Source organism: Equus caballus, chromosome 15 (genome assembly GCF_041296265.1).
Source record: "Equus caballus isolate H_3958 breed thoroughbred chromosome 15, TB-T2T, whole genome shotgun sequence".
NCBI classification, from domain to species: domain Eukaryota; kingdom Metazoa; phylum Chordata; class Mammalia; order Perissodactyla; family Equidae; genus Equus; species Equus caballus.
Genome location: NC_091698.1, coordinates 84,028,237 through 84,053,952, shown reverse-complemented (window position 1 = coordinate 84,053,952; position 25,716 = coordinate 84,028,237). Strand labels below are relative to the sequence as shown.

At 38.4% G+C, this 25,716-nt stretch overlaps 1 protein-coding gene across 3 annotated transcripts in view; it reads left to right on the top strand.

The window, feature by feature from the left end:
* Positions 1-25,716, top strand: part of BABAM2 (BRISC and BRCA1 A complex member 2) — a 420,515-nt gene that overhangs the window by 137,415 nt on the left and 257,384 nt on the right. For all 3 annotated transcript variants that reach the window (XM_023619317.2, XM_001502017.6, XM_070235639.1), the window contains 2 exons: positions 1,144-1,338; positions 23,448-23,522. In XM_023619317.2, the coding sequence (XP_023475085.1) occupies positions 1,144-1,338; positions 23,448-23,522 (270 nt within the window). The remainder of the gene's footprint in view (positions 1-1,143; positions 1,339-23,447; positions 23,523-25,716) is intronic.

Genomic DNA, 25,716 nt, shown 5'->3' with positions numbered 1-25,716 from the left:
TTCCATCAGGCTACAAACATTTGAGCAAAACTTTCCCTTGACTCTACATTCCCCTCTAGTTATCACTTGGAATTGTCTGTACTAGCTATGTGCAATTTCTTTCTACCTATTCTCTCTTAAACTCTCAACAATAAGGCTTTACTTCACCAGAATAGCACCTGTTGAGGACACTATTGACCTTCATGTCGCTAGACCCAGCAGTCAATTCTCAGGCCTCCTCTTACTCATCAACGCCATTTGACACAGCTGATCACTTCTTTCTCCTTGAAGCATTTCCTTCACTAGGCTTCTTGGATGCATGCTGTATTTTTCTCAGTAGCATTTATCACCATCGGATATATTTCATTGTTTGTTTATTATTTACTTTGGCCCGCTAGAATGTAAGTTCCTTGAGAGCAAGGACTTGGCTTGTTCTCATCACCGCCCAGAACAGGGTCTCATACATAATAAGATGTGATAAGTATCTGTTGAATGAATGAACATGAGCTTAATAACTACTGTATACTTGTCAGACCTTCCCCCATTCCCAGCTCCTTTCCTGGTCATAAGCTAACACAGCCATTTCCTTCCTCTTTTTCTCTGAACCTTGCATTTCCTAATTGTATTTTTCCTTATCTCAACTCCATTCCTATCCTTTTCAGGCTGAACCATCACTACTGTGCTTATGTTTCTGTGGGGCTCTAGCGTTTACAGAGCATTTATTTATATCTGGTATTACAGATGCAGATGGTCTGTGGATCTGAGTTGAGTGATGTTAGCATATAATGCTGAATTTAGGTGCAGATAGAAAAACATTAAAATTATAGAAGAATGAGAAACAAATTAAGTCTTCCAGGGCTAAAATTATGGTGTTCTAGGATATTTAGGTTTCTTGTTTTATTACTACCCTACTTTACACTTCACTGTTGCTGCCTACTCAGGATGGAATTCCTCCTTGATTTTCTGCGATGATTTTTAGGAGGCAGGAGAAATCACCAAGCTTAAAAGACCCTTCCGACTTCAGCCCTGAGTTTGTCGCTAATTGAGAGTAGTCTGTTCCTCTTAGATTTTCATCACTCTTTTCCTTTATATGGATGTACTAATGTGATACTGGGTTTGTGTGTACATTCCTTTTTAACTGTCTTTTATTTTTGGCTCCTGCAGAACCTTGCCTCCTGGAATCCTTCAAATCCTGAATGTCTGTTACTTGTGGTGAAGGAACTTGTGCAACAATATCACCAATTTCAATGCAGCCGGCTCCGCGAGAGCTCCCGCCTCATGTTTGAATACCAGACATTACTGGAAGAGCCACAGTATGGGGAGAACATGGAAATTTATGCTGGGAAGAAAAACAACTGGGTAAGGTTTTTCGAGAATGGAAAATCACTTCATCTGTAATAAATTAAAATAATCAATTCAGATGTCCATTTATAGTAAACCCTAGCCATTTCCTTAAATAAACAGGGTTTAGGTTGCCTATATCTTTTCTCATAATTTAGAGTTTGAAGGAACCTTAATGTTTATCTGGCTCATTGTGTTTCTCAAAGGTATCATCTGGGAAGTTGGTAAAATGTGGAGTCTCACATCCCCAGCCCCAGATACTCAGAGTTCTGTGCCGGAGCCTGAGGACCTGCATGTATAAGAAGCCCCCATGGAGGTTCTGATGCCGGTGGCTCACAGGCCACATTTTGAGACACTGACAGGTTTCCCCTGCTTTTCAGTGCAGAACTTCTCCAGTATCCCGGTCAGATAAGAGAGATCAGTAACTCTGGAGGTAGCTAGCTTATACCGACCCTTTTATAATTTCTTTACATTGAATGATCCTTTTAAAATGTATGTCAGATCATAGCACTCCTCTGCTCAGAACTTTCATATACCTCTTTTTCTCTCATGGTAAAAGCCGAAGTCCTTCTAGTAGCATAAAAAGCTCTAGGTGATTCCCGTCACCACTGTCCTCCATCCATCATGCTTCTCTCACTTCATCTCCTAGTTTCTGTCTACAAATATTCGGCTCCAGCCACCCTGCTGTGCTACAGACCCACCAGCTGTGCTCCTGCCCTACGTTCTTTGTATGTAGCTTTCCCTCTGTTGTCGTATTTCCCCTAGATATCTGCATGCCTAATACCCTTCCTCCTTAAAGTTTTTACTCATGTGTTATCTTCTCAGCAATGCCTGTGTTAACACCCTGTTTTTAAATAACTTTTTTGAAGTATAATTTACATACCACAAATTCACCTGTTTTAAGTGTACAGTTCAATGATTCTTAATATATTTGCTAAGTTGAGCAACCGCTACCACAATCCAGTTTTAGAATGGCTCCATGACCCCAATAAGACCCTGCATGCACATTTACAGTTAATCCCACCCTGGCCCCAGGCAACCACTAAACTACTTTCTCTCTGTATAGATTTTTTTCATATAATGGAATCATACAATATGTGGTCTTTTGTGACTGGCCTCTTTCATTTAGCATAATATGTTTGAGGTTCATCCATGTTGTAGCATGTGTCAGTACTTCATTTCTTTCTGTGGCTGGATAATACCTCATTTTATAGACATACCACATTTTGTTTATCCATTCACTAATTGATGGACATTTGGGTTGTTTCCAGTTTTTGACTATTATGAATAATGCTACTATAAACGTTCATGTACATTCTTTGTAACACTCCTTTTTAAAATTGTAACTTGCACACCCCTACCTTTACCCTGCTCTATGTTATCCTTTTTTCTTCTTTTTAACACGTCATATAATTAACATGTTGTATTAGTTATATATTTCTGCGTAAAATAATCATTCCAGAATTTAGTGGATTAAAAGAATAACATTTATCATCATAGCTTTTGTTTGTCAGAAATCTGTGCAGACTTTCTGTTTCAGGGTCTCTCACAGGCTGCACTCAAGATAGCGGCCAGGGCTGCAGTCATCTCAAGGCTCACTGGAGGTGGATCCATTCTAAGTTCATTCATGTGGTTGTTGGTGTCGTTCAGTTCCTTGTGGGCTATTGAACTGAGGGTCTCAGTCAGTGCTAGCTGTTGGCTAGAGGCTGCCCTAAATCCCTTGCATCTTCATGGGCCAGCTTGTAAGATGGCAGCTGGTTTCACCAGAGCAAGTAAGCAGGAGAGAGTGAGAGTATATGAGCAAGACAGAAGTCACAATCTTTATAATGTAGTCTCGGAAGTGACATCTCATCATTTTTACTGTAGTCTGTTAAGTCCAGTCTACACACAGGGGAAGAAGTACATAAGTGTGTGAATACCAGGGATCATTGGGAGTCACTTAGAAGCAGCCTACCACACTTATTTGTTATGTTTATTGTTTGTGTCTTCCCACTGGAGTGTAAAATTCCATGAAGGCAGCGCTCTGTGTTCTGTTCACTGATACATCATAACCACCTAGAACAATGCCTGCCACCTTGTTGACATGCTGTAAACATTTGCTGAATGAATGAATGAATGAATGAACTCCAGCATAGTTAAGCACAGAATAAGTTTAGGTTCCCTTCTCTCTATTAATTCTTTTAGGTTTTGCTTAATCTTCCTTTTCTTAGGTTAAATATGCCTCCCCCTCTTTTAGTCTTAAGCTTTTTCTTAAACGACTTGGTTTCCAAGGTCTTATGCATGATTAGTGCCTTGGAATCAGTATGACTAAAATTTATCCTGGTTACAAATCATCTTGTTTGTTCAGTTCAGGATTTTTAAGGGTTTTTTTGTAAATTTATTTTGTTTGTTTTATTTTCATAAAAGACACATAAAATTAAATTTACCGTCTTAACCGTCTCTAAGTTTACACTTGGTAGCATTAAGTACGTTCACATTGTTGTGCAGCAGATCGCTAGAACTTTTTCGTCTTGCAAAACTGAAACTCTATACCCGTTAAATGCTAATTCCTCTTTCCTCCAGTCCTTGGCAACTACCTTTCTACTTTCTTTTCTTTTTTTTTAATTGAGGTAGCATTGGTTTATAACATTATATAAATTTCAGGTGTACATCATTATATTTGGATTTCTGTATAGACTACATTGTGTTTACCACCAAAAGTCTAGTTGCCATCTGTCACTGTGCAAATGTGCTCCTTCTCTGCATATATCTTTTCGAATTAGTGTTTTTGTGTTCTTTGGATAAATACCCAGAAGTGAAATTTCTGGATCATATGGTAGTTTTATTTTTTGAGGGATCTGTATACTGTTTTCCATAGAAAACCCTAAGGAATCCACCAAAAAAGTATTAGAAATGATAAGTGAATACAGTAAAGTTGGTACAAAGTAGAGCAGGGTACAAAATCAACATTCAAAAATTAGTTGCATTTCTATACACTAACAACAAAATAGCAGAAAGCGAAATCAAGAATACAATCCCATTTACAGTTGCAACGTAAAGAATAAAATACCTAGGAATAAATTTAACTAACGAGGTGAAAGACCTGTACACTGAAAACTATAAGACATTTTTGAAAGAAATAGAAGAATATGCAAAGAAATGGAAAGATTTTCCATACTCGTGGACTGGTAGAAGCAATATAAAATGTCCATATTACCTAAAGCAACCTACAGATTTAATGGAATCCCTATCAAAGTCCTCTTGACATTTTTCACAGAAATAGAACAAAGAATTCTAAAATTTATATAGAACAACAAAAGACCCCAAATAGCCAAAGCAATCCTGAGAAAAAAGAATGAAGCTGGAGGCATCACACCCTCTGATTTCAAAACATACTACGAAGCTATAGTAATCAAAACAGCGTGGTACTGGCAGAAAAACACGTGTTACACACAGATCAGTGGAACATACTTGAAAGCCCAGAAATAAACCCACACATTTATGGACAGCTAACTTTTTGTTTATTGAGTTCATAGTAGTTTACAACATTGTGAGATTTCAGTTGTACGTTATTACTTGTCCATAACCATGTAAGTGCTCCCCTTCACCCCCTGTGTCCTCCCCCAGCCCCCTCCCCCAAGTAACCACTGAACTGTTCTCTTTTATGGACAGCTAGTTTTTGACAAAGGAGCCAAGAACATGCAATGGCGAAAGGAAAGTCTCTTCAATAAATGGTGTTGGAAAAATTTGACAACCACATGCAAAAGAACAAAAGTAGACTGTTATCTTACACCATACACAAAAATTAACTCAAAATGGATTAAAGACTTGAATGTAAGACCTGAAACCATAAAACTCTTAGAAGAAAATATAGGCAGTATGCTCTTTGACCTTGGTCTTAGCAGTATCTTTATTTTTTTGGTGAGGAAGATTGACCCTGAGCTGATATCTGTTGCCAATCTTCCTCTTTTTGCTTGAGGAAGATTTTCACTTCTTCTATTTTTCGTTTTTTTGTTTTGTTTCTTTTTTTTTCTTTTTGAGGAAGATTAGCTCTGAGCTAATATCTGCTGCCCATCCTCTTTTTGCTGAGGAAGATTGGCCCTCAGCTAACATCCATCCCCATCTTTCTCTACTGTATATGTGGGACACTTGCCACAGCATGGATTGATAAGTGGTGCGCAGGTCTTTGCCCAGGATCCAAACTGGCAAACGCTGGGCCACCAAAGTGGAGTGCGTGAACTTAACCACTACACCACCCAAGCTTGCCCCAAATCTTCCTCTATTTTGTATGTGGGATGCCACCACAGCATGGCTTGATGAGTGGTGTGTAGGTCTGCACCTGGGATCTGAACTCGCAAAACCCGGGCTGCCGAAGCGGAGTGCACGAACTTAATCACTATGCCACGGGGCTGGCCCCAGCAGTATCTTTTTGAATGTCTCCTCAGGCAAGGGAAACAAAAGAAAAAAGCAAATGAGATTGTATCAAACTAAAAGCCTTCTGCATGGCAAAGAAACCATCAACAAAGTGAAAAGACTACCACTTGGGAGAAGATATTTGCAAATCATGTATCTAATATCCAAAATGTATAAAGAACTCATACAACTCAACAACAAAAACAAGCAGCCCAATTAAAAAATGGGCAGAGAGGGGCTGGCCCCGTGGCTGAGTGGTTGAGTTCGCATGCTCCACTGCAGGCAGCCCAGTGTTTCGTTGGTTCGAATCCTGGGCGTGGGCATGGCACTGCTCATCGAGCCACGCTGGGGCAGCGTCCCGCATGCCACAAGTGGAGGGACCTACAACGAAGAATATATAACTATGTACCAGGGGGCTTTGGGGAGAAAAAGGGAAAAAAAATAAAATCTTTAAAAAAAAAAAAATGGGCAGAGGATCTGAAGAGACATTTTTCCAAAGAAGATATGCAGATGGCCAACAGTCACATGAAAAGATGTTCAACAGCATTAATTATTAGGGAAATGCAAATCAAAACCACAATGAAATATCACCTCATGCCTGTCAGAATGTCTCTTATTAAAAAGACAAGAAATAACAAGTGTTGGAAAGGACGGGCGGAGGGGAACCCTCATACACTGCTGGTGGGAATGTAAAATGGTGTAGCCACTGTAGAAAATAGTATGGAGATTTCTCTACTTTCTGTTTCTCCGATTTTGACTTTTTTAGATGCATCATGTAAATGGAGTCATATAGCATTTGTCCTTTTGTGACTGGCTTATTTTGCTTAGCATAATGTCTTTGAAGTTCATCCATGTTGTAGCATGTGACAGGATTTCCTTCCTTTTTACCGCTGCATAACATTCCTTTGTATGTATGCACCACATTTTGTTTATCCATTCATCTGTCAATGGACAGTTGGGTTCTTTCACCTCTTGTCTGTTGTGAATGATGCTGCAATGTATATGGATGTGCTACTATCTCTTTGAGATCCTGCTTTGAATTCTTTTGAATATATCTTCAAGAATGGGATTGCTGGATCATATTGTTAATTCTGTTTTTAATTTTTTGAGGAACCTCCATACTATTTTCCATAATGGCTGCACCATTTTACATTTCCACCAACAATGTGGAGTTCAAGGTTTTAAACTGTTGATTATTTTGAAACTTGAATCCGTTCACATAGATAGTAGGGAAAACTTTATTGAATTTAGTTTATCCTCTCATCCCAGCATTTCCCTTATTAAATAATCAACTTAATTGTCCTCTCAAAAAAGTGTGTTAGGTTAATTTGGCATGACCTCTTGGTGAACCTGTGTTGTCTTTAGTCCTGATAGACTCATTTGAAAACAGGAATCACTGTCAAACTAGTTGGTCTTTAGGTTTTAGGATTTTCCTTCCCATCCAATTCCCCTTTTTAATATTAAGGCTGAATTTATATATGTCCAGTTTCATGGTACCTTTTATGATCTAAGAATTTTTAAAATTATATTCGTTGGTTCAGCTAATATTTGAATTGTAATTCATCTCAGTGTAGAGTTTAAGCTTGTTTAAAGCAGCTAGACAGTTTGAATTTATAGTATTTTTAAAACTTTGTATTTAATAGTATTGATTCTCCATTCTTTACTTTCCCCAGTTTATTTTGAGTAGTTTGTAAGCATTAGGACAATGGTTATGGATTCAGGGGAAGTAAAGAAGCTGAGAATCCCATAATAAGGCAAGGTGGACAATTAGAGGATAAGCTTGCAGCAGACCAAGTGTAGGGAGAGCCTAGTATAAGTGGGAGCTGAGACTATAGAAGTAAAAATATAGGCATATGCGTTAGTTACTGGTCAAGAAACAGGATTTAAAGGTTAGTCTTGAGAGATGAAGCACATTTGGGCTTGGCATGTGGGTTCAGGAATATGTTGAGGGACGGCCTGCTAATGGAATCCAAATCCAGACCAAGAATCTGGACGATAAACACAGGATCCTGGCAGAAAGAAAGGAGCTTGATTTTGAGCCAAGATCTTTTGAATCAGGGACTGTATTAGTTTCCTATTGCTGCTGCAAAAAATTACCACAAACTTGGTAGCTTACAACAACACAAATTTGTTGTGGTATAGTTTTGAAGGTCAGAAGTCCGAACTGGGCCTCCCTGAGCTGGAATCAAGGTGTCGGCAAGGCTGTGTCCCGTCAAGGTTCTTGGGGAGACTGTGTCAGGGTGCCGAAGAAACTGGCAGATGTGCTCTCAGAGATATTAGCTGTGAGAAATTATAGAGAAGCAGAAAGATTCTAGAAGACTGTAGAAAGTAAAAACATACTAGAGATTTTTAAGAAATTACACTCAGGTCTTTAAGGGGATGATTTGCAAACATTTGAATGAGAATGCAGTAGTCAGTTGGAACAACAGCTGGGTAACCGAGAAATAGTCATGGCAAACTTATTTTACCCTTTTAAGGAAGGTGAATATCATAGACTTAGATTGTTTCATTTTTAATAAAGAATTCGGTCATTCTCCTTTAGTATTCTACTTACTGTATGCTTCTTTCTTAGCTGTTTGACTCAGTGGAAGAACTACACCTAAAAGATTGGGTATAATTCTTGTCAGCCATCAGGTGTCTTGTGGAATGTCACAGGGCTTTTCCTTTGACCCTATCTTGTTCACTGTTTTATTAGGGACTTGAAACACATGCTTTTCAATTTTTCTGATAACAGAGCTTGGAAAGATAGTTATTGTGAAAGACTACAGACTCAACGTTTAAAATTATTTTTGTATTTTTCATGTGCTGGAATGCTGCGCCAAACTCATAAGATGCAATTTCATAGGGCTAAGCCAGTGTGGGCCTGATGTACATATATGGAAAGTCTCCTATGCTAGGTTTTGGGTAAATAAAGCAGTATATCAGTCATGGCTTTTGCTCTTCAGGATGTTAAAATCCAGTTGAGAAGACTCAGTACGTATTTGTAAAAAATGAAATAGCAGTGCTGTATAGATTAAATCTGCAATGGAATACTCAGACTGTCTGAGAACACAGAAGAAGACCCAAGCACTAAGGTATGGAGGGACTAAGGATGATGAACTGGAAATCACCTAGGCTCTAAAGGAAGGTGGACATAGCACTATAGGTAGAGGAGGTCGATGGGTTATGTGGTTGGAGAAAAATTTAGAAGTATGGTGTATGTGGGGAACAAGAATTGTAAGCACACATATGATGGGTTTGCTGATCAGTAAATCACGTCTGTTATGTCTTATTGGAGTATTGAAGTGTGAGGACATTTTTATATGAAATAAATTGCTGTTTGTTAATTAAAACATGAAAATTAATATACCCTCCAGATATAACATTGTAAGAATCAATGTTCTTCCTGGTCTAAATGTAAATCCAGGTTTTTCACTTCTCCTGATCTGACTAGTCCATCTGATAAATACTTTCTATAATGAATCCAAGACTGAGCATAATTATTTAATACCTTTGGATTACAAAATCTTGTATTCATTTGAGGGGATGGTGACCACTTCTCTTCATCTTCATCATTATTGAATTTTTCTTTCTGCCACTTGTTTACATTCTTAACCTTCAATTTCTACTCTAAAAGTATGAGGCTCTTAAAAACCTGAAATACCTCTTCCATTTTACCATCAACTGGCAAAAGGGAAGTTGTAAAAGCCGTGTAGAAGAGGGAGAGGGCTCTGATCTCCTGGCCTTCTGATAAGCCTGCCACTCTGAAATACAGTGTTCCCTCCATAACCCCGCAAAGACACTTCTGTTTTCAGCCAAACTTTTATTTAGAGGATTTCAGTAAGTGCACATTTGAAAGTAAATATTAGGGGCTGGCCCCGAGTGGTTAAGTTCTTGCGCTCCACTGCAGGCGGCCCAGTGTTTCGTTGGTTCGAATCCTGGGCACGGACATGGCACTGCTCATCAAATCACGCTGAGGCAGCATCCCACATACTGCAACTAGAAGGACCCACAACGAAGAATAAACAACTATGTACCAGGGGGGCTTTGGGGAGAAAAAGGAAAAAAATAAAATCTTTAAAAAAAAACAAAAGTAAATATTGCAAAAACCAAAAAACCTCTTTATTAATTCTTTGCCTTTGTCTTTTTATGAAGTCATTTCTTTTATTGCTTTGCCCATCTCCTTGAATGAGTAGATAAGAGTTTTGAACATTGTGTTCGTCTATGATGGTTTTATAATTTTTAGTGAAGACTAAGATTTTTTTCATCAGGAAAAAATATGATACATTGAGATGCATGCTTGCATGTTCAGAATGAACAACACTTATTATGTGCCTGCATGATCAGAGGTATTTTTTTAAGGTTTATTTATTTTTTAAAACCTTTTTATTTTGGGGGCTGGCCCCGTGGCCGAGTGGTTAAGTTCGCGCACTCCGCTGCAGGCAGCCCAGTGTTTCGTTGGTTCGAATCCTGGGCACGGACATGGCACTGCTCATCAGACCACGCTGAGGCAGCGTCCCACATGCCACAACTAGAAGAACCCACAGCGAAGAATATACAACTATGTACCGGGGGGCTTTGGGGAGAAAAAGGAAATAATAAAATCTTTAAAAAAAAAAAAAAAACCTTTTTATTTTGAAATAATTATAGATTCACAAGAAGTGACAAAATAGTACGGAGAAGTCTTGCATACCTTTGCCCAGTTTCCTCCACTGGTTACATTTTACATAACTATGGTACACTATCAAAACCAAGAAATTGTCATTGGTACAATGTGTGTGTATGCCATTTTATCACATGTGTAGTTTCCTGTAACTACTGCTGCAATCAAGACACAAAACTATTCCATCACCACAAAGCTCTCCCTCTTGCTACCTCTTTGAGCAGAGTTATTTTTAAGATTAGAATTTTTGTTTTTTGCTAAGGAAGGTTAGCCCTGAGCTAACATCTGTTGCCAATCCTCCTCTTTTTTTGCTTGAGGAAGATTAGCCCTGAGCTAACATCTAAGCCAGTCTTCCTCTATTTTTTATATGTGGGTCACCACCACAGCATGGCTGAGGAGTGTTATAAGTCTGTGCCCAGGATCTGAACCCATGAACCTGGGCCGCCAAAGCAGAGCATGCCAAACTCAACCACTAGGCCACAGGGCCAGCCCCCAGAAGAACTTTAATTTTGATGATGCCACAACATAAGCTACAGGTATTAAAATTATATGTCTTGTTTGGATACACTATATCAAAATAAAGGTACATTTTAAGCTTTCTCAATGAGTAAAGCCTAAGGTCTTATTTCATATTATATATACCAGCTGCCTTGTTAGCATTTCATGTATGGGTCTGTGCTTTCTGAGAACCAATAATTGTTGCAACAAAGGATAGTAAGCAAATTTATGAATTTTTTTTGGCTTTTGTTTTAATTCCCAGAACTCAAAGTTAGTTGATAACCTAATTTTCTTTTTTTTGGTGAGGAAGATTCGCCCTGAGCTAACGTCTGTGCCAGTCTTCCTCTGCTTTGTATGTGGGATGCCGCCACAGCATGGCTGATGAGTGGAGCAGGTCCACGCCCAGGATCCAAACCTGCACTCCTGGGCCTCTGAAGCAGAGCCTGTGGAACTTTACCCCCTTGGCCATGTGGCTGGCCCCATCACCTCATATTTTGATCAGAGGCACTTTTCTTTCCTGCTATGAAATGAATGTTTTGAGATGTTCTAAAATGACGTATTTTCACATATTTTACATATTAAGGCTCACCAGTGGGTGATCTGGGAGATAAAATTGTTTTTTAACAGCATATTTTTTCCTTTTGTGGGTATTTCCTTAATAGTGAGATATACTTGTATAATGGAGAATGTGAAGCAATTTCCCTTTTTTTGTTGTTGTATTTGACCCCAAATCCCAATAAGATTTTAAGAGTCTATGGCTTGTAAGTTAAACGCTAGCAACATTTAAAAATATTGTGCAGAAAAAGAAAGGAGCTATTTCATGATAATTCCGCACTTGAGTTAATGCTTTATGCTTCTGTCATCTCATGTTGCTGTGATACTACTTTTGAAGGGAAAGTATATGGCATGGTTAAAAAATAAACTAGGCATGTTAAAATTTTTAAGAGTTTATTTGAGTAAATATTGATTCGGAGAGGTTAGGAGCGTTCTACCAGCAGGAGCTGGGGCGAGGTTTCTCCAGAGGAGACACGGAAGCAAAACAAGGAACTTACTTGATTGGCTGTAGTTTAAATGGTTGCATCTTACTTGGGAAAGCCTAGTTGGCTGTTTGTGGCTGGTGGTTCTTCTTAATCTTGAGGCAGTTACAGGAATTGACTGGCTTAGGTTTCCGTTTGCTTAAGTCAGCTACCAGGGCATTAGAGCTACTTCAGTCTGAGGGCCTCCCGTTTGATTACTGTACAGCAGTGTGTGGTGGAGTGTAAGCGCCTCTAGGTAGAGGCTGGTTGGAAACGTGTTGCAGAGGAGAGTGATCTGGGCGCTAGGAGCTTCGGATTCTTTTATTTTTTAAAGATTTTATTTTTTCTTTTTCTCCCCAAAGGCCCCGGGTACATAGTTGTGTATTTTTAGTTGTGGGTCCTTCTAGTTGTGGCATGAGGGATGCCACCTCGGCATGACTTGATGAGCGGTGCCATGTCCGCGCCCAGCATTCGAACTGGTGAAACCCTGAGCCGCCAAAGCAGAGTGCACGAGCTTAACCACTCGGCCACGGGGCTGGCCCCAGAGCTTCAGATTCTGATTCTGTCATTAGTTGTGTGTGTGTGTGTGTGTGTGTGTGTGACTATAGGTTTTCCATGTGTCACTTTTCTGGAAATAACTATTGTCACCTCAACCTTGACATAAAGATTAAATTAGGTCTCGCATGTGGGGAGCAAACAGAATTAAGCAAACATGGAGTTATATAATACAAAGTATTATTATTATTATTATTATTATTATTATTATTATTAGCCTTCTTTTGTAGATACTTGAAGTAAATTATTGTAATAAGTGCTCAATAAATTCTAGTTCAGCGATTGTTCCTGTATTATCTCCAAAGATGCTGTTAGTCGTCAGGTACCGTATGTGGATCAGTAGAAGCTGACATCACCAAGGTGCAGGTAAAGTGTGGAAAGCAAGGTGAAAGGGCAAGTTTTCTTAGGAACGAGAGTGTGAGATAAGAGAGAGCCTTTTTTTCCGGGAGCAGTTTTGATGGAGTTGTGAGGATGGGAGAACAGATTGCAGGCTAACAGGAAGGGAGGTGGAGAAGACGAAGGAAAGACAGTATTAGGAAAAGCGTATTGTCTGGAAGAGGCAGTGGAGCCCCAGGGTCATTCCCACTAACCTGGTGAGCCTTATCAGCCTTCCTGTCGGGAGTGTTGCAGGTTCATAGTATTTAGTAACTTAGGTAGGTCTTCAGGCATTTATGACAGGGAGTATCTAACTTAATGTGGGAATTAGTATTCATGGAAAAATGTCTAGAACTGTGCTGTCCAATACAGGAGCCACTAAGCATACGTCTGTGGCTGTTGAGCACTTGACACATGACTAGTCTGAACTGAGATGTGTGTGAATGTAAAATACATACCAGAGTTCAAAGAATTAGTACCAAAAAATCATCTCACTAATAATTTTTACACTGATTAGGTGTGGAAATGATAATATTTTTGGATATATTGGGAGATTTTATTAAAATTAATTTCAATTGTTTCTCTCATCTTTTTAAATGTAGCTATTAGAAAATGTTAAAGAGTCTTAAATTACATGTCTCTGTGGCTCACGCTTGTGTATTGCATTATCTTTTCTTACACAGCAGTGGTCTAGAATGGTGGGATAGGAGGGCGGGAGTGCTAAGAGAGGGATCGAAATATCCGGATGGTCTGGAAGTGGGTGGTTTCTTCACCACTGGCCATCAGGATGGAGCAGTTGTTCTGGTGACGCCAGTCAGCCGAATGTAGCAGGGGACACAAGGGGCTTCTCTCCTAATCCCCCTTCAGTTTCTGCTACTTGGGAGTTATGCCCTAATGGCATGTGACTTGGACATAGGGATAGACTTGTGGTTGCTCCTTTGCAAAGGGTGTAGTGTGGTGGTCAGCTGTGTAACAGCACACGCCTAGGAGCTGACCAGGTTTGTTTTTGTTTTTAGCCACATGGAACTATTATGAGTTGAACATTATTTACAATAAATGAACCCATGACAGGGCCTCACATTTTTATTGTTTTTGTGATAGAATTTGTTATTTTGAATTTTGATCCATATGTAGGTAAGAGTACTTAGGAAATAGTTTATATCTCAGGGTTTTACTTTATTCATAAAAACTAGTGTGTGTATATACCTAAATTACTTTACCTCAAGACATTAAAGGTAAGGATGATAGCTTTGTCAATCTTACTAACATTTAAAAGGAATTTTATTATCGTTGTTTAAATAATAGAAGTATCAGAAAATTCAAGTTTCCTGTAGCAGCAGGATGCATCAAGTAGAAAAGACCTTTTTTTATGAAAGCATATGAAACACAGAAGAAATCCTTTCCCTACACCTCACAGAGTAGCGTGTGAGGAAGGACTGGAATTGTGCCAACTACTTGTATCTGTGAGGCCACTTGTTTGTTCTGCAATCTTGGGTGCTTTGCTGCATTTCCTAGATGGTCATTTAGATGTAGTGAGCATCCTTTGCACAGTTTTCTCAGCATGAGGGGAATCTGCAAGTGTCTTCAAAGGACCAGTTGACTCGGGTTTTTTTTTTTTCTTTGAGGAAGATTAGCCCTGAACTAACATCTGCTGCAAATCCTCTTCTTTTTGATGAGGAAGACTGGCCCTGAGCTAACATCCATGCCCATCTTCCTCTACTTTATATATGGGACGCCTGCCACAGCATGGCTTGACAAGCAGTGCATACATCCACACCCGGGACTCGAACTGGCGAACTCCGAGCCACTGAAGCAGAATGTGTGAACTTAACTGCTGCGCCACTGGGCCAGCCCCTGACTCAGGTCCCCCCCTTCCCCCCCCCAAGAGTTTCCTAGTTTTTTGGTTATTTTCAATGAATTTTTGGTACCACTCACTTATTTACTGTAAAGACTTGGAAATAGTGTTGGTTACAGCAGGAGGCATGTAAGCCAACCAGAATTCTTGCCTGGGAATTTGGGGTTAGTACTGAGACAGTGTGCTTGGTCTCCTCATGAGTACCTGGTCTGTAACATGTAAATCTGGGAGCTTTTTTTTCTCATATTATCTAGTCAAAAGAATCAGAAAGTGGTAAATAGAGAGTAAGATGAAATACAGAGAGATAAGAGATAAGAGACAAAGAGGAAATTCTAAGGGTATTAGAATTCTTTGAACTGAGGCCGGGCTGCATTTTTAATCTTAGATTCCATAAGATACCTCGTATCCTTTTAATAATCTATTTGTTCAAGTTAGTTTGAACTGGAATTCGGTCACCCTAAACTAAGAGTTCTAACTGAATTGCTTCCAAAGCATCATGTGAATATCTCTGTTAAAGCATCACATTGTAATATTTTGTTTGTCTAGTCAAAATAGACTTTAACCTTCATGAGGACAAAGACTGTATTTTGTTGGTCTTTAGATCTCCATTACCTAGTCTAGTACTTGGCACAGTAGGTACTAAGTAAATGTTTGTTGAATGAATGAGTGAATGGATAAATTATGAGCATCTCATTATAATGCTTTTAATTTTAATTTTCAAGTCTATTTTTAAAAATTTTTGAATGGGTGATATATTCATATTGTTCAAAAATCAAGATCTGTTAAAAGATATGTAGTGAAAAGTCTCTCTCCCATCATTGTCCTGTACCCACCCAAATCATTCTACCCTCCTTTCCTTCTCCAACCCACCACATGTAAGCACTGGCATAGTTTTTTTCTAGTATAGCTTTTCAGATTTTCTTTATGCACATATAAGCAAATATAAATACATATATTTCCTCCCTTTTATGCAAATGGTAACATATATTATATACTCTGTTTTTCACCTTGCTTTTGACTTAGGTCAAAGTTTTTTCCCATGTATGCACATAGAAAATTCCTTTATTCTTTTCTTTTTTTTTTTGAGGAAGATTAGCCCTGAGCTAACGTCTGCTGCCAATCCTCCTCTTTTTGCTGAGGAAGACTGGCCCTGAGCTAACATCCGTGCCCATCTTCCTCTGCTTTATATGTGGGACGCCTACTACAGCATGGCGTGCCAAGCGGTGTGTAAGTCCACATGCAGGACCTACTGAACCCCAGGCCACTGAAGTGGAATGTGTGAACTTAACCACTGTGCCACCGGGCCAGCCCCTCCTTTATTCTTCTTTTTACTAATCATATATTATTACATTGTATAATTCAACCATAATTTATTTAATCTGAACTCTATTGTTGGACATTAAGTTGTTTTAAATCTTTTGCTGTTACAAATAATACTGTAATAAATAATCTTATACATGTCATTTTGTATGTATTCAAGTATGACTGTAAGATAACTAGAAGTAGAATTGCTGGATCAATGATTATATGTGTTTATAATTTTATCACCAAAATGCCTTCCATAAAGTTTGTACCAGTTTATTAACCCAGCAGCCATATAGGAGAGTGGTTGTTTCTCCACGGTATTGTCAACAGTATATTAACATATTTGTAGGTTTCTGTCAGGTTTTACTTTGCATAATGGCCAGGTAACTCCTGCTGGACTAACCCGTCCATGAATATCAACTGTAAGCTCTGGACAAAATATAAAGCCATGTGCCTGAAGGTCCTGGAGAGTGACGTAAAGCAGGCAGGTACTGGATGGGGCTTGATACTTGCAAGAAGGGAGAGCAGAGCTTCAAGGACCTAGGGGACAAAATCAAAACAGCTAGTGTGCACGAAAGTGGAGTCCTAGAAGGAGAAGAGAGGGGAATGGGAGCAGGAGAATATTTGATGAAATAATGCCCGGATATTTCCAAGTATGGTGAGAAACATAAATTTACAGATTCAAAAATCTCAGCAGATCCCAACCAAGATAAATGCAAGGAGAAAACAAACAGGGCACATCGTAGTCAAAATACTGAAAACCAGACATAAAGAGAAAATCTTAAGCGACCACAGAAAAATGACACTTTATATGTAGTTGAACAATTGAGTCACCACTGGCTTATCAAAAACAATGGAGTTGAGGGGCTGGCCTGGAGGCACAGCAGTTAGGTGCGCGCGTTCCGCTTCGGCGGCCTGGGGTTCGTCAGTTTGGATCCCAGGTGCAGACATGGCACCACTTGACAAGCCATGCTGTGGTAGGCGTCCCACATATAAAAAAAAGTGGAGGAAGATGGGCATGGATGTTAGCTCACGGCCAGTCTTCCTCAGCAAAAAGAGGAGGATTGGCAGCAGATGTTAGCTCACGGATAATCTTCCTCAAAAAAACCCCCCAAAATCAGAAAAAAAACAATGGAGTTGAGAAGACAGTGCAATGATATCTTTAAAGTGCTGATAGAATTCTGCCAGTCTGTTTGGTAAAAAATCATATTCAGTTTAGTTTTAATTTGTATTCCTTTTGTTATGAATGAGGTTAAGCATTTTTTCATATGTCTGAGTTATTTGTAGTTCTTTTATGTATATCCTTTGCCTGTTTTGCATCTTTCTTTTCATTAAGGACATTAGCTCTTTGTATTAGACTTGAAAATACATTTTTCTCAGTTTGTCCATTGTCTTTTGACTTTGCTGATGGTGGTTTTTTTGCCATGTAGAAAATTTTTATTTTCAGGTAGTCAAGTTTATCTTTTCCTTTATGGCTTCTGAATTTGGAGTCATATTAGAGAGGCATTCTCTGTTGCAAAGTTATAAAGATACTCATCAATGTTTTCTTCTTTATGGTTTCACTTTTTACACTGAAATCCTTAATCCACTTGGACTTTCTCCTGATATATGATGTGAATTAGGCATTTGACTTTAGTTTTTTCCTAGATGTCTACCCAGTTGTCCCACAGCATCAATCATACATTAAATGTATTTGGGCTTACCTTCTGTTCCATTCATCTGTCTGTTGATTTAACACCAGTACTACCCTGCTGTAATTATTGTATCTTTATATTATGTTTACTATCTGGTGTGGCTATCCCCCTCTCAGTGCTTTTCTTCTTCAGAATTTTTCTTGCTCGTATTAATTGTTTATTTTTCCATATAGTCCTTTGACTCAGCTTTTTAAAGCTTCCCTCGAAGTAAGGAGCCCCCAAACCTAGACGGGTCAGGTGTTCTGAAATGCGCTCTTAAAGCCCTTTGCCCCTTCTTTGACAGCATTTTTCATAGGTTGTAATGTATAGGAGTATTGTTTTGATTACTGTCTCCCTCAGTCACTAGACTCTAAGCTCTGGGAGAGCAGGGATTGTGTCTCTTTTACTTGTTATACTTGCAGTGCCTAGTATAGGGCCTGACACATTCTAGGCCCTTAGTCCATAGCAATGAATGAATGAATAAACCTTGAGCCTTGAGGTTGAGCTCTGACTCTTTATTTCTCTCTCAATGACTGTAGGCACGTTTCTTGACTGTTCTAAGCCTCCATTTTCTCCTTTCTAAAATAGGTATAAATGAATTCTATCTACTGAACAGAGTTTTGGGAATAATTAAATAATATGTCTTAGAAAATATTTTGTAAAGTATGAGATGTTATGAAATTCTAATTAGACTAACTTTGGCTTCCCTTTTCACATGTAGTAGGTAATTATGCATTTGCCAAGGAACAATCTTCAGACTTAGGCTGTTGGTCGTCAGAGTCCAGTTGAAGAATCACCCTTACCAGACTGTCACCAGCGAAAGTTATAGTCATTCTTGAGTGTTTCTTAGCTTTTAGCTATCTAAGTGGTCAGAGCAATCGAGTTCAGATGAAAGTTTGTTAGTTGATAAGGGAACAGTCTCTAAGCAAGTAAGTAAAGTTTCCCTTTACAGAGCAACCTGGGTTTGGAATCCATTCTGCACAGGATGTCTACCTGTCACTTCCAAAAGGAGAAGAGAACTATTACACAGCTGCTGTGACCAGAAGAAAAGCTTAGACCTAATAAATTGCCAAAACTGAGTCTTGTTAGTTTAAGTTACTACTTGCCAATGTACTATAACTTGAAAAAAGGAAGGATGCGCATATTTATTGCTAATGCTGGGGAAATTGCCATTAAGGCAGTTGGCAGAACGGCTGACATTTTAACAGTCATAGGTCAGATAATTTTTTACATCTATCCAAGAAAAGATTTGACCAAGGAGTGACAAAAAAATCAAATTATTCTGTTCACTTGGCTGCATCTAAATGTCTCATTTTCAGCTTACAGGAAAGATTGCTATGGAAGCAATCTTTGACGTTACAACAGAGTGACTGTAAATTGCTTTTAATAGCTGTTGGAACTTCAAATATAAAAACACAGGAAAAGTCATTGTCTGAGGTAGAACTCGGAAAGGATTTTTCACTTGTGTTTTTCTCCTCATATAATGTTTATAACTCAAATTGTACATTAAGATGTCTTCTAAATCATCATTTGGTCAGTTTCACAGAGGATTAGCTTACAGGTCACCAGGAAAATCAGTGGCAGAACTGAAATCTGAATTCTCGAGTCTTAGTTTCCAGTGCTGTTAGAAACAAATGCTAAGTTTTCTTTATTCTTTCAATGGCAAAATATAGAATGTATAGTAGACTTGAAAGTTAGAGATCATAAGCACTTTTTATGGTTTCCAGTGGGCCAAATTCCTTTTCACAATCTTGTTTCTTTTATTATGAGTTTGGTTGTGTAAGGCAGCCTATTGCTGATAAACACAAATTTATATTAGTCCTGGGATCACCATGTTTTTTTTTGTGAGTTTAGTTGTGTAAATCAGTCTGTTGCCAATAAACACAAATTTATATTAGTTGTAGGATCAACATTTTGAGAAGGGATAAAGTCAGGATTGTCTGAGCATTTTTAAAAGAATGTTGGTCTAAAATAGCTGGTAGAATAAAAATATATTGTACAAACTAAAATAGGGCAGAAAGAGCTAAAATGCAGTGCATGGACTAAAATAACCAGCAGTTCAAATGAGTCCAAGTGCTAAATATGTAATTATCTTTCCTATTACCTTATATGTACAAGAGTTCTCTTAATTTTTTAAATCCCACATTTCACTCTTTTTGTTGTTGTTTTCAAAAAATATATATAAGAGCCATTGAGTCTAACAAAGTAAAAGTTTTGAGATTGCCATTTTAACTTACAGATTGACATTTTATCCTGGTAAATAGAAGTGGCTATTTATTGATTGGTAGGTGGTTTGCCTTAAAATTGAAAATGAAGAAGAAATGAGTTTGATTTTTGATTGTCTGTCTAACCAGCTCCCTTCCCCAAGCTCTTCTATTCCCATGGTACTTTTTAAAGACCTATCTCAACATTCCCAGAAATAATTTAACAAATGTTCCACATAGGTGTAGTAGCCATTTTAGTGTTCACTGGTTTTATGAATGATTGTTGCATATCCTACAGGGGTTTAGAAATTGCTCACACTATGGAGAAGAGAGTTTGGGTGACCTTTGATCAGTATTAGTGCTTAGTTTAGTACTAATTAGTTTGCTCCAGTAATGCTGACCTTCTTGCTCTTTCTTGAACATCCAGGCTTAGTCCTGCATCAACCCTTTTCACACTCGTTGTTCTCTTTGCCTAGGATATTTTTCCTCCTCATTCCACATGGTTTACTTTCCCACCTCTTTCACATCACTGCTCAATTGTTACCGTGTCACATTTCTCTATAAAGGAGCTAAATCCCTACCATCTAAGAGTTTTGAGCAAAGGAGGATCATAATCCGACTAAGGTGTTGAAAGGATTGCTCTGCCTGCAGTGACGGGAATAAACTGCGGGTGAAGAAGGGCTGAAGCGGTTGGGGGTGATTGCGGTTTTCCAGGCTAGAGATAATAATGGCTCAGATCAGGTGGTTGTGGAGGTGGTGAGAAGTGGTTGGGCTGAGGATATATTTTGAAGGTAGAGTCAGCAGGATTTGCTGCTGTGTGGGATGAGAGAAAAAGATAGGAGTCAAGGATGATTCTGAGGTTTTTGGTCTGAGAGACTGAAAGAATGGAATTGCCGTCTACTTAGATGAGGAATAAATATCAAAGGAAGAGCGCAAAATCAGAATTTTGGTTTTAGTCTTGGTAGTTGGATAAATGAAACTTGTATTAGGAGAAGGTCTGGAATGGAGATAGAACATTGGGGAATCATCAGCATATAAATGGTATTTCAAGTTGTGAGCCTGGATGAGATCACCTGGGGAGCGTAAATAAATGAAAGAGGGCTTGGGATTAAGCCCAGGTGTACCTCAGTGTTCAGAGGTTGTGGAGACCAGAGGGAAGGCCAGTGAGGTAGAGAAGAGCCAAGAGAGAGCGGGATCCTGGAAACCAAGTGAAGAATCTTCCAGGAAAGGATTGATCAGCTATGTCAAAATGCTTCTTATAGAGAATAAGATGAGGACTGAGAATTGACCAATTGGATTTGGCAGTGGGGTGGTCATTGGTGACCTTGATGATATGTTTTGGTAGAGTGGTGGGAAGGAAAGTCTGACTGAGAGGGTTCAAGAGACAAAATGTAAATAAAAGACGAAATGTAGACCTCAAATAGACTAATTCTTTGCAGGAGATTATTTTTTTTGGAAAGTAGAACAGAGACATGAGATGGGGCCTGAAGAGGGGTGTGAAGTCAAGAAAGACTTTTTAAATGATGTTTGCATGCTGATGGGAGTAAGTGGGTAAAGGGGAAAAAATTGATTATATAGCAGAAAAAGAATGGGGACTGTTGTTGGAAACATGTATTCTTTGGTCAGTGTTCTTTCCTCTGTAGCACTGTATGCAGCACTAAAGAGAGAGTTTTCTGTTTTTCTTCCCCAAATCCCAAACCCACACTGGGCTAGATGCCCCTCTTATAAGTGCCTATATAACTCTGTACTGTTACATGTTGTCCTTGTACTTACCCCTTTCAAAGTGTGACCCTTTGGACTTAGGTCTAAAGAATCACACTTAACAGGGTATGTTAGTTCTAGAGTCCTTGAGGAGCTTAACGTAACACCAAAACTATACCTTTCTAGTAATCTTGGACTCTAATGGAAGGTAAGAATTGTTTATCATCTTTCACAAACCTTCTCTTCCCACCCACCTTGGTGAGCTGTTTGTAGATCCTTAGGGGGCTCTTAAACTATTGTCTCAAGTGTCGAGTTGCGAGAAGCCTGCACACATTGGTGTTCCATACTGAGTACAGCTGTTCAGCTCTAAGGATTAGTCCTCTTTCTCACCATGGCCTTCCTGGTGCCATGGTGGCTTCTGTGACTCTATCGGGCTTGCCTCAACTTTGATTCTGTCCATTTAGTTCTCTCATTTCTGCCTTTTCTGTCACAGGGTTAGTCTTGTGGCGATGGAGAAGTGCTCTGTCCTGAGCCAGAGGTCGATGTAAATTAAAAGATGTTGTAAGCTGTAAAACAAACAACAAACAGCTATGCAGATGGTAGTTATCATTTTTATCTTTTGAGCTCAAAGTTTATATTTCTGTTTGCATTTTCAAAGTTTTAGGTCAGAGTTTTAAAATTAGGGCCAGAATCTTGAAGCCAGTTGCTAGGGTGTTTGTAGAAAAGAGTGGTGACTGTTGTGGAATCTTCTGTAAGAGGTGTGCATATTTGCCTATGTGTGTTCATCCACCCATCCATAAAAAATATTTGTAAATGCTTGCTATGTTTAAAGATGTGTTTTAAGGAATTTGAAGTGCTTGTTTTTTTTACAGAGGGAGGGGCAGTGGTGATCTCGGGAGCTCTTGAGTGGTCGCAGTGTGAAAAGGATAGAAATCCACTCTTTAGAGTAGTTCTGGGTCATCCCCAGAGTTTGTGTTCAGACCTATCATAGTGAAACACAATATTTCAAAATCCCAAGCTGAGCTGCAGGCTTGCAATGAGAGAGGCCGGAAGACCTGGGACCCTACTAGCTCAGCACCCATCTTTGTTGCCTTTGCACACGTTGCTTGGAACCCCTAGGTGTCTGCATAGCCTAACTGGAAAACCTCTCCTCTACACTATGACAAAGTTGGGGGTTTTTCATGTGATTCCTTAGCTTTTCTCATCATAAAAATTTAGAGGGAAACTTTCTTATTTTACGTGAGTTTTCTATTTTAAAAAAATAGAAACTGTTATTTATGGCTTAGTTAAATGTTTTCAATCACCAAGCCTCTGTACATTTCTCCTACAGAGGCTAGTTCATGGGGAGAATTACTGAAAAATATTAGTTGATGATAATGATGTTAGCAGATTGTCAGGAGGTTAGAATCTTATTGGGGTACCCACTGATGTACTGCTTTATGTGGGTAGAAGTTTGACCTTTATATGTACTTCGAGACACGCTATGAAGGATCGTGACATGTGTCATTAGCCTGTGGGTTATAAATATTGGCAAAGTGGTCTGAATGCTTTAGTAAAAACAAATGAATTGAAGGGGCAGGTCTATCTCTATTGTTTGGATTAAAAAAATCATACATTCATGTATTCTTTTTATATTTTTGAGAAACAAAGGGTAATACTACTGCATGATTTTATTGCACATTTAAAATGCAGATTTTAAAAATTCTAATTGTGCTTTTTTGTAACTAATAATTTAACACTTCTTTTTGATCCTCCCCTCCTTCTCCAACCTTCTTCTCTTGCTTCATGTTAGGAAACCCAAATTAAAGATGCCTGCATTTTGAACAGGTTGAACTTGTGGCCTTGGCTATAATTGTCACTTCATAATCGATTTTTGATTTTAATCTTATTATTATACCTTTCTTTCTACAGACTGGTGAATTTTCAGCTCGTTTCCTTTTGAAGTTGCCAGTGGATTTTAGCAATATTCCCACATACCTTCTCAAGGTAAAAATATATGATTATTAATATGAGAATATAAATGAGCTTTTTAAGTAATTATTTAACTATGAATATTTGTGTGACTGGTTTGCCAGCATTTTGTTCAGGTGATAAATTCTATTAAAAATATTTACTGCATGAAGATCCACTGAGTTACTTTGTTACCTAAAAGCTAAAATAGTAACCCTAAAAGTAATTTCAAAATGAATTTTCCTTATAAGATAAAATTAGTTTAAGTAAATTAAACTTTGGTGTGAAAAATCACCTTTAGTTAATAATCTTATTGGGATGAAAGACTCTCATAGAAATTGTCTAATATACATTCTGTCTTTAGGTAAGATTGCATGTTAACTATGCTGTGCTAAAGTGCATTTCATTTTCTTTCTTTATGTCAGCGGTTGATCTCAGGCACCTTCAAAATTGGGCTGTCCTGGAGAGACCCAGAATGGGGTTAGGCCAGTGTATATGTCATCTTTTAAAATGTGATGCAGGCAAGGTGTGGCTTGAGGAGCAGCTAATTTGCAAATGCTTTGCCAGGAAGAGGTGGAATCCAAGTGACTAGGCTGTGGTTAGTGTGAAAGAAACTAAATGGACCATGGAGCAAGTTCTGAACAGGAAGCCTTAGGACAAAGGCCTGGGTTCATCAGAAATGAGGATTTGGGTTGTGATTTAAGATTTGACTGGCTGCTCTCAGCCCCATATTTCAAGCTGTGGTTATATAGCTTTAGTCTAGTGTAAGAAAAATTTCTGCCTTTCTAATTTGATGTTGTTTAAAGAGTTAATGGTGGTTTTAGCAGTGTGGAGAGAAGACAGAATCCTTGTACAAGTTTTCCCGCGTATTGTAGTGGTCAATAAATAATATTAGATATTAATCTAGATAATGATTGGGAGTGTGGTCTGGTGGAATATAAACTGTAGACCATAGAAGAGATTAGGGAAGACTCTTTTTAAATATGTTCCACCCAAGGGGGAAAAATTATTTTCTTTTCCCCTTAGTAAAATGTGGGATTTTTGTGCTTCATTAAACTTTCATTTTTAGTTTCTAATTGACTGGTTTTCCACACTGAATCCAGGGGTTGTGAAGTCTGAGTAAGAATGGAAGTCAACAGTTTATATTAGTTTCTCTATACTCTTGTTGTGGAAATTATACATATTGGATCTGTGATTACCAAGCCTAGCTGTCAGCAGTTACTGTGCTTAATTAGAACAGCAAGCAGTCTCCTTGGAAACTCTTAGATCACAGACTCATTGACCTCCATATATTCCAGTTAAAATTCTCCTTCAGCTGATTTAAAGCCAAATTCAATATTATTCGTGTAATCACTTAAATCCGTAATTTACAGTTACAATATCTTTGTTTTGATTTATTGGGCCTTATCAGTTTGAATGGTTGTCCTGTTTATTTGAACTTGATATTGCCTCTGCTCATGTTCTTGAGGGTCAGAAGAAAAAAAATGCCTCTTGGATCACGATATATCTAATATTTTTCTCTTCAAAATCAAATTTTCATATTTTCTATTCTAAGAGTTCTAACTTTATATTATTATGCCCTTATTTCCATTGCCAGTCAGACAGGAGAAAGGTGGAACCTATCTGGCAAAATTGGAAAGCTTTCCACCTTCCCCTCTCCAAAGTACTTTGAAATGATTTTTCTCCTATAGGTGAAATGCCTACAATGCAAAACTAATGTCTTTCTGGATCTTTAGTTCATGCAACTGCAGCAACAAGGACAAAAAAGAGAATAAAATGACAACAAGGACAAAAAAAGAGAAACTCTTATATAACACAAAACAGCAGCAAAAAAAAAAAAAAAAAAAAAAAATTACCTGCATACTGGAAGTAATCCAGAATACCTGTGGATGGTTTTAAGATATTATAAGTTCCTAGAGTTGTTGAATCATACGTAACCTTGGAACATTTGGCTTATTCTTAAAACAGAGTTTTCGTTAGGAGCTGCCTTATATATCATTTACATTTAGATGCTCCTAATCTAATGACCAGGCTTATATCTGATGGTCTAAGTCTCAAAATAAACTCCTCAATTCCTAGGGTTGGGATGGTCTTCAGAGGCCTCAACTTAGTTTTACCTCACCATCCCAAAGAAATGAAGGGTAAAGTAGAAGTTGTAAATATTGAGAAAGCATGGAATTTGACTACATACCCTACTGATTTACTACAGTGAAATTCATTACACTATGAT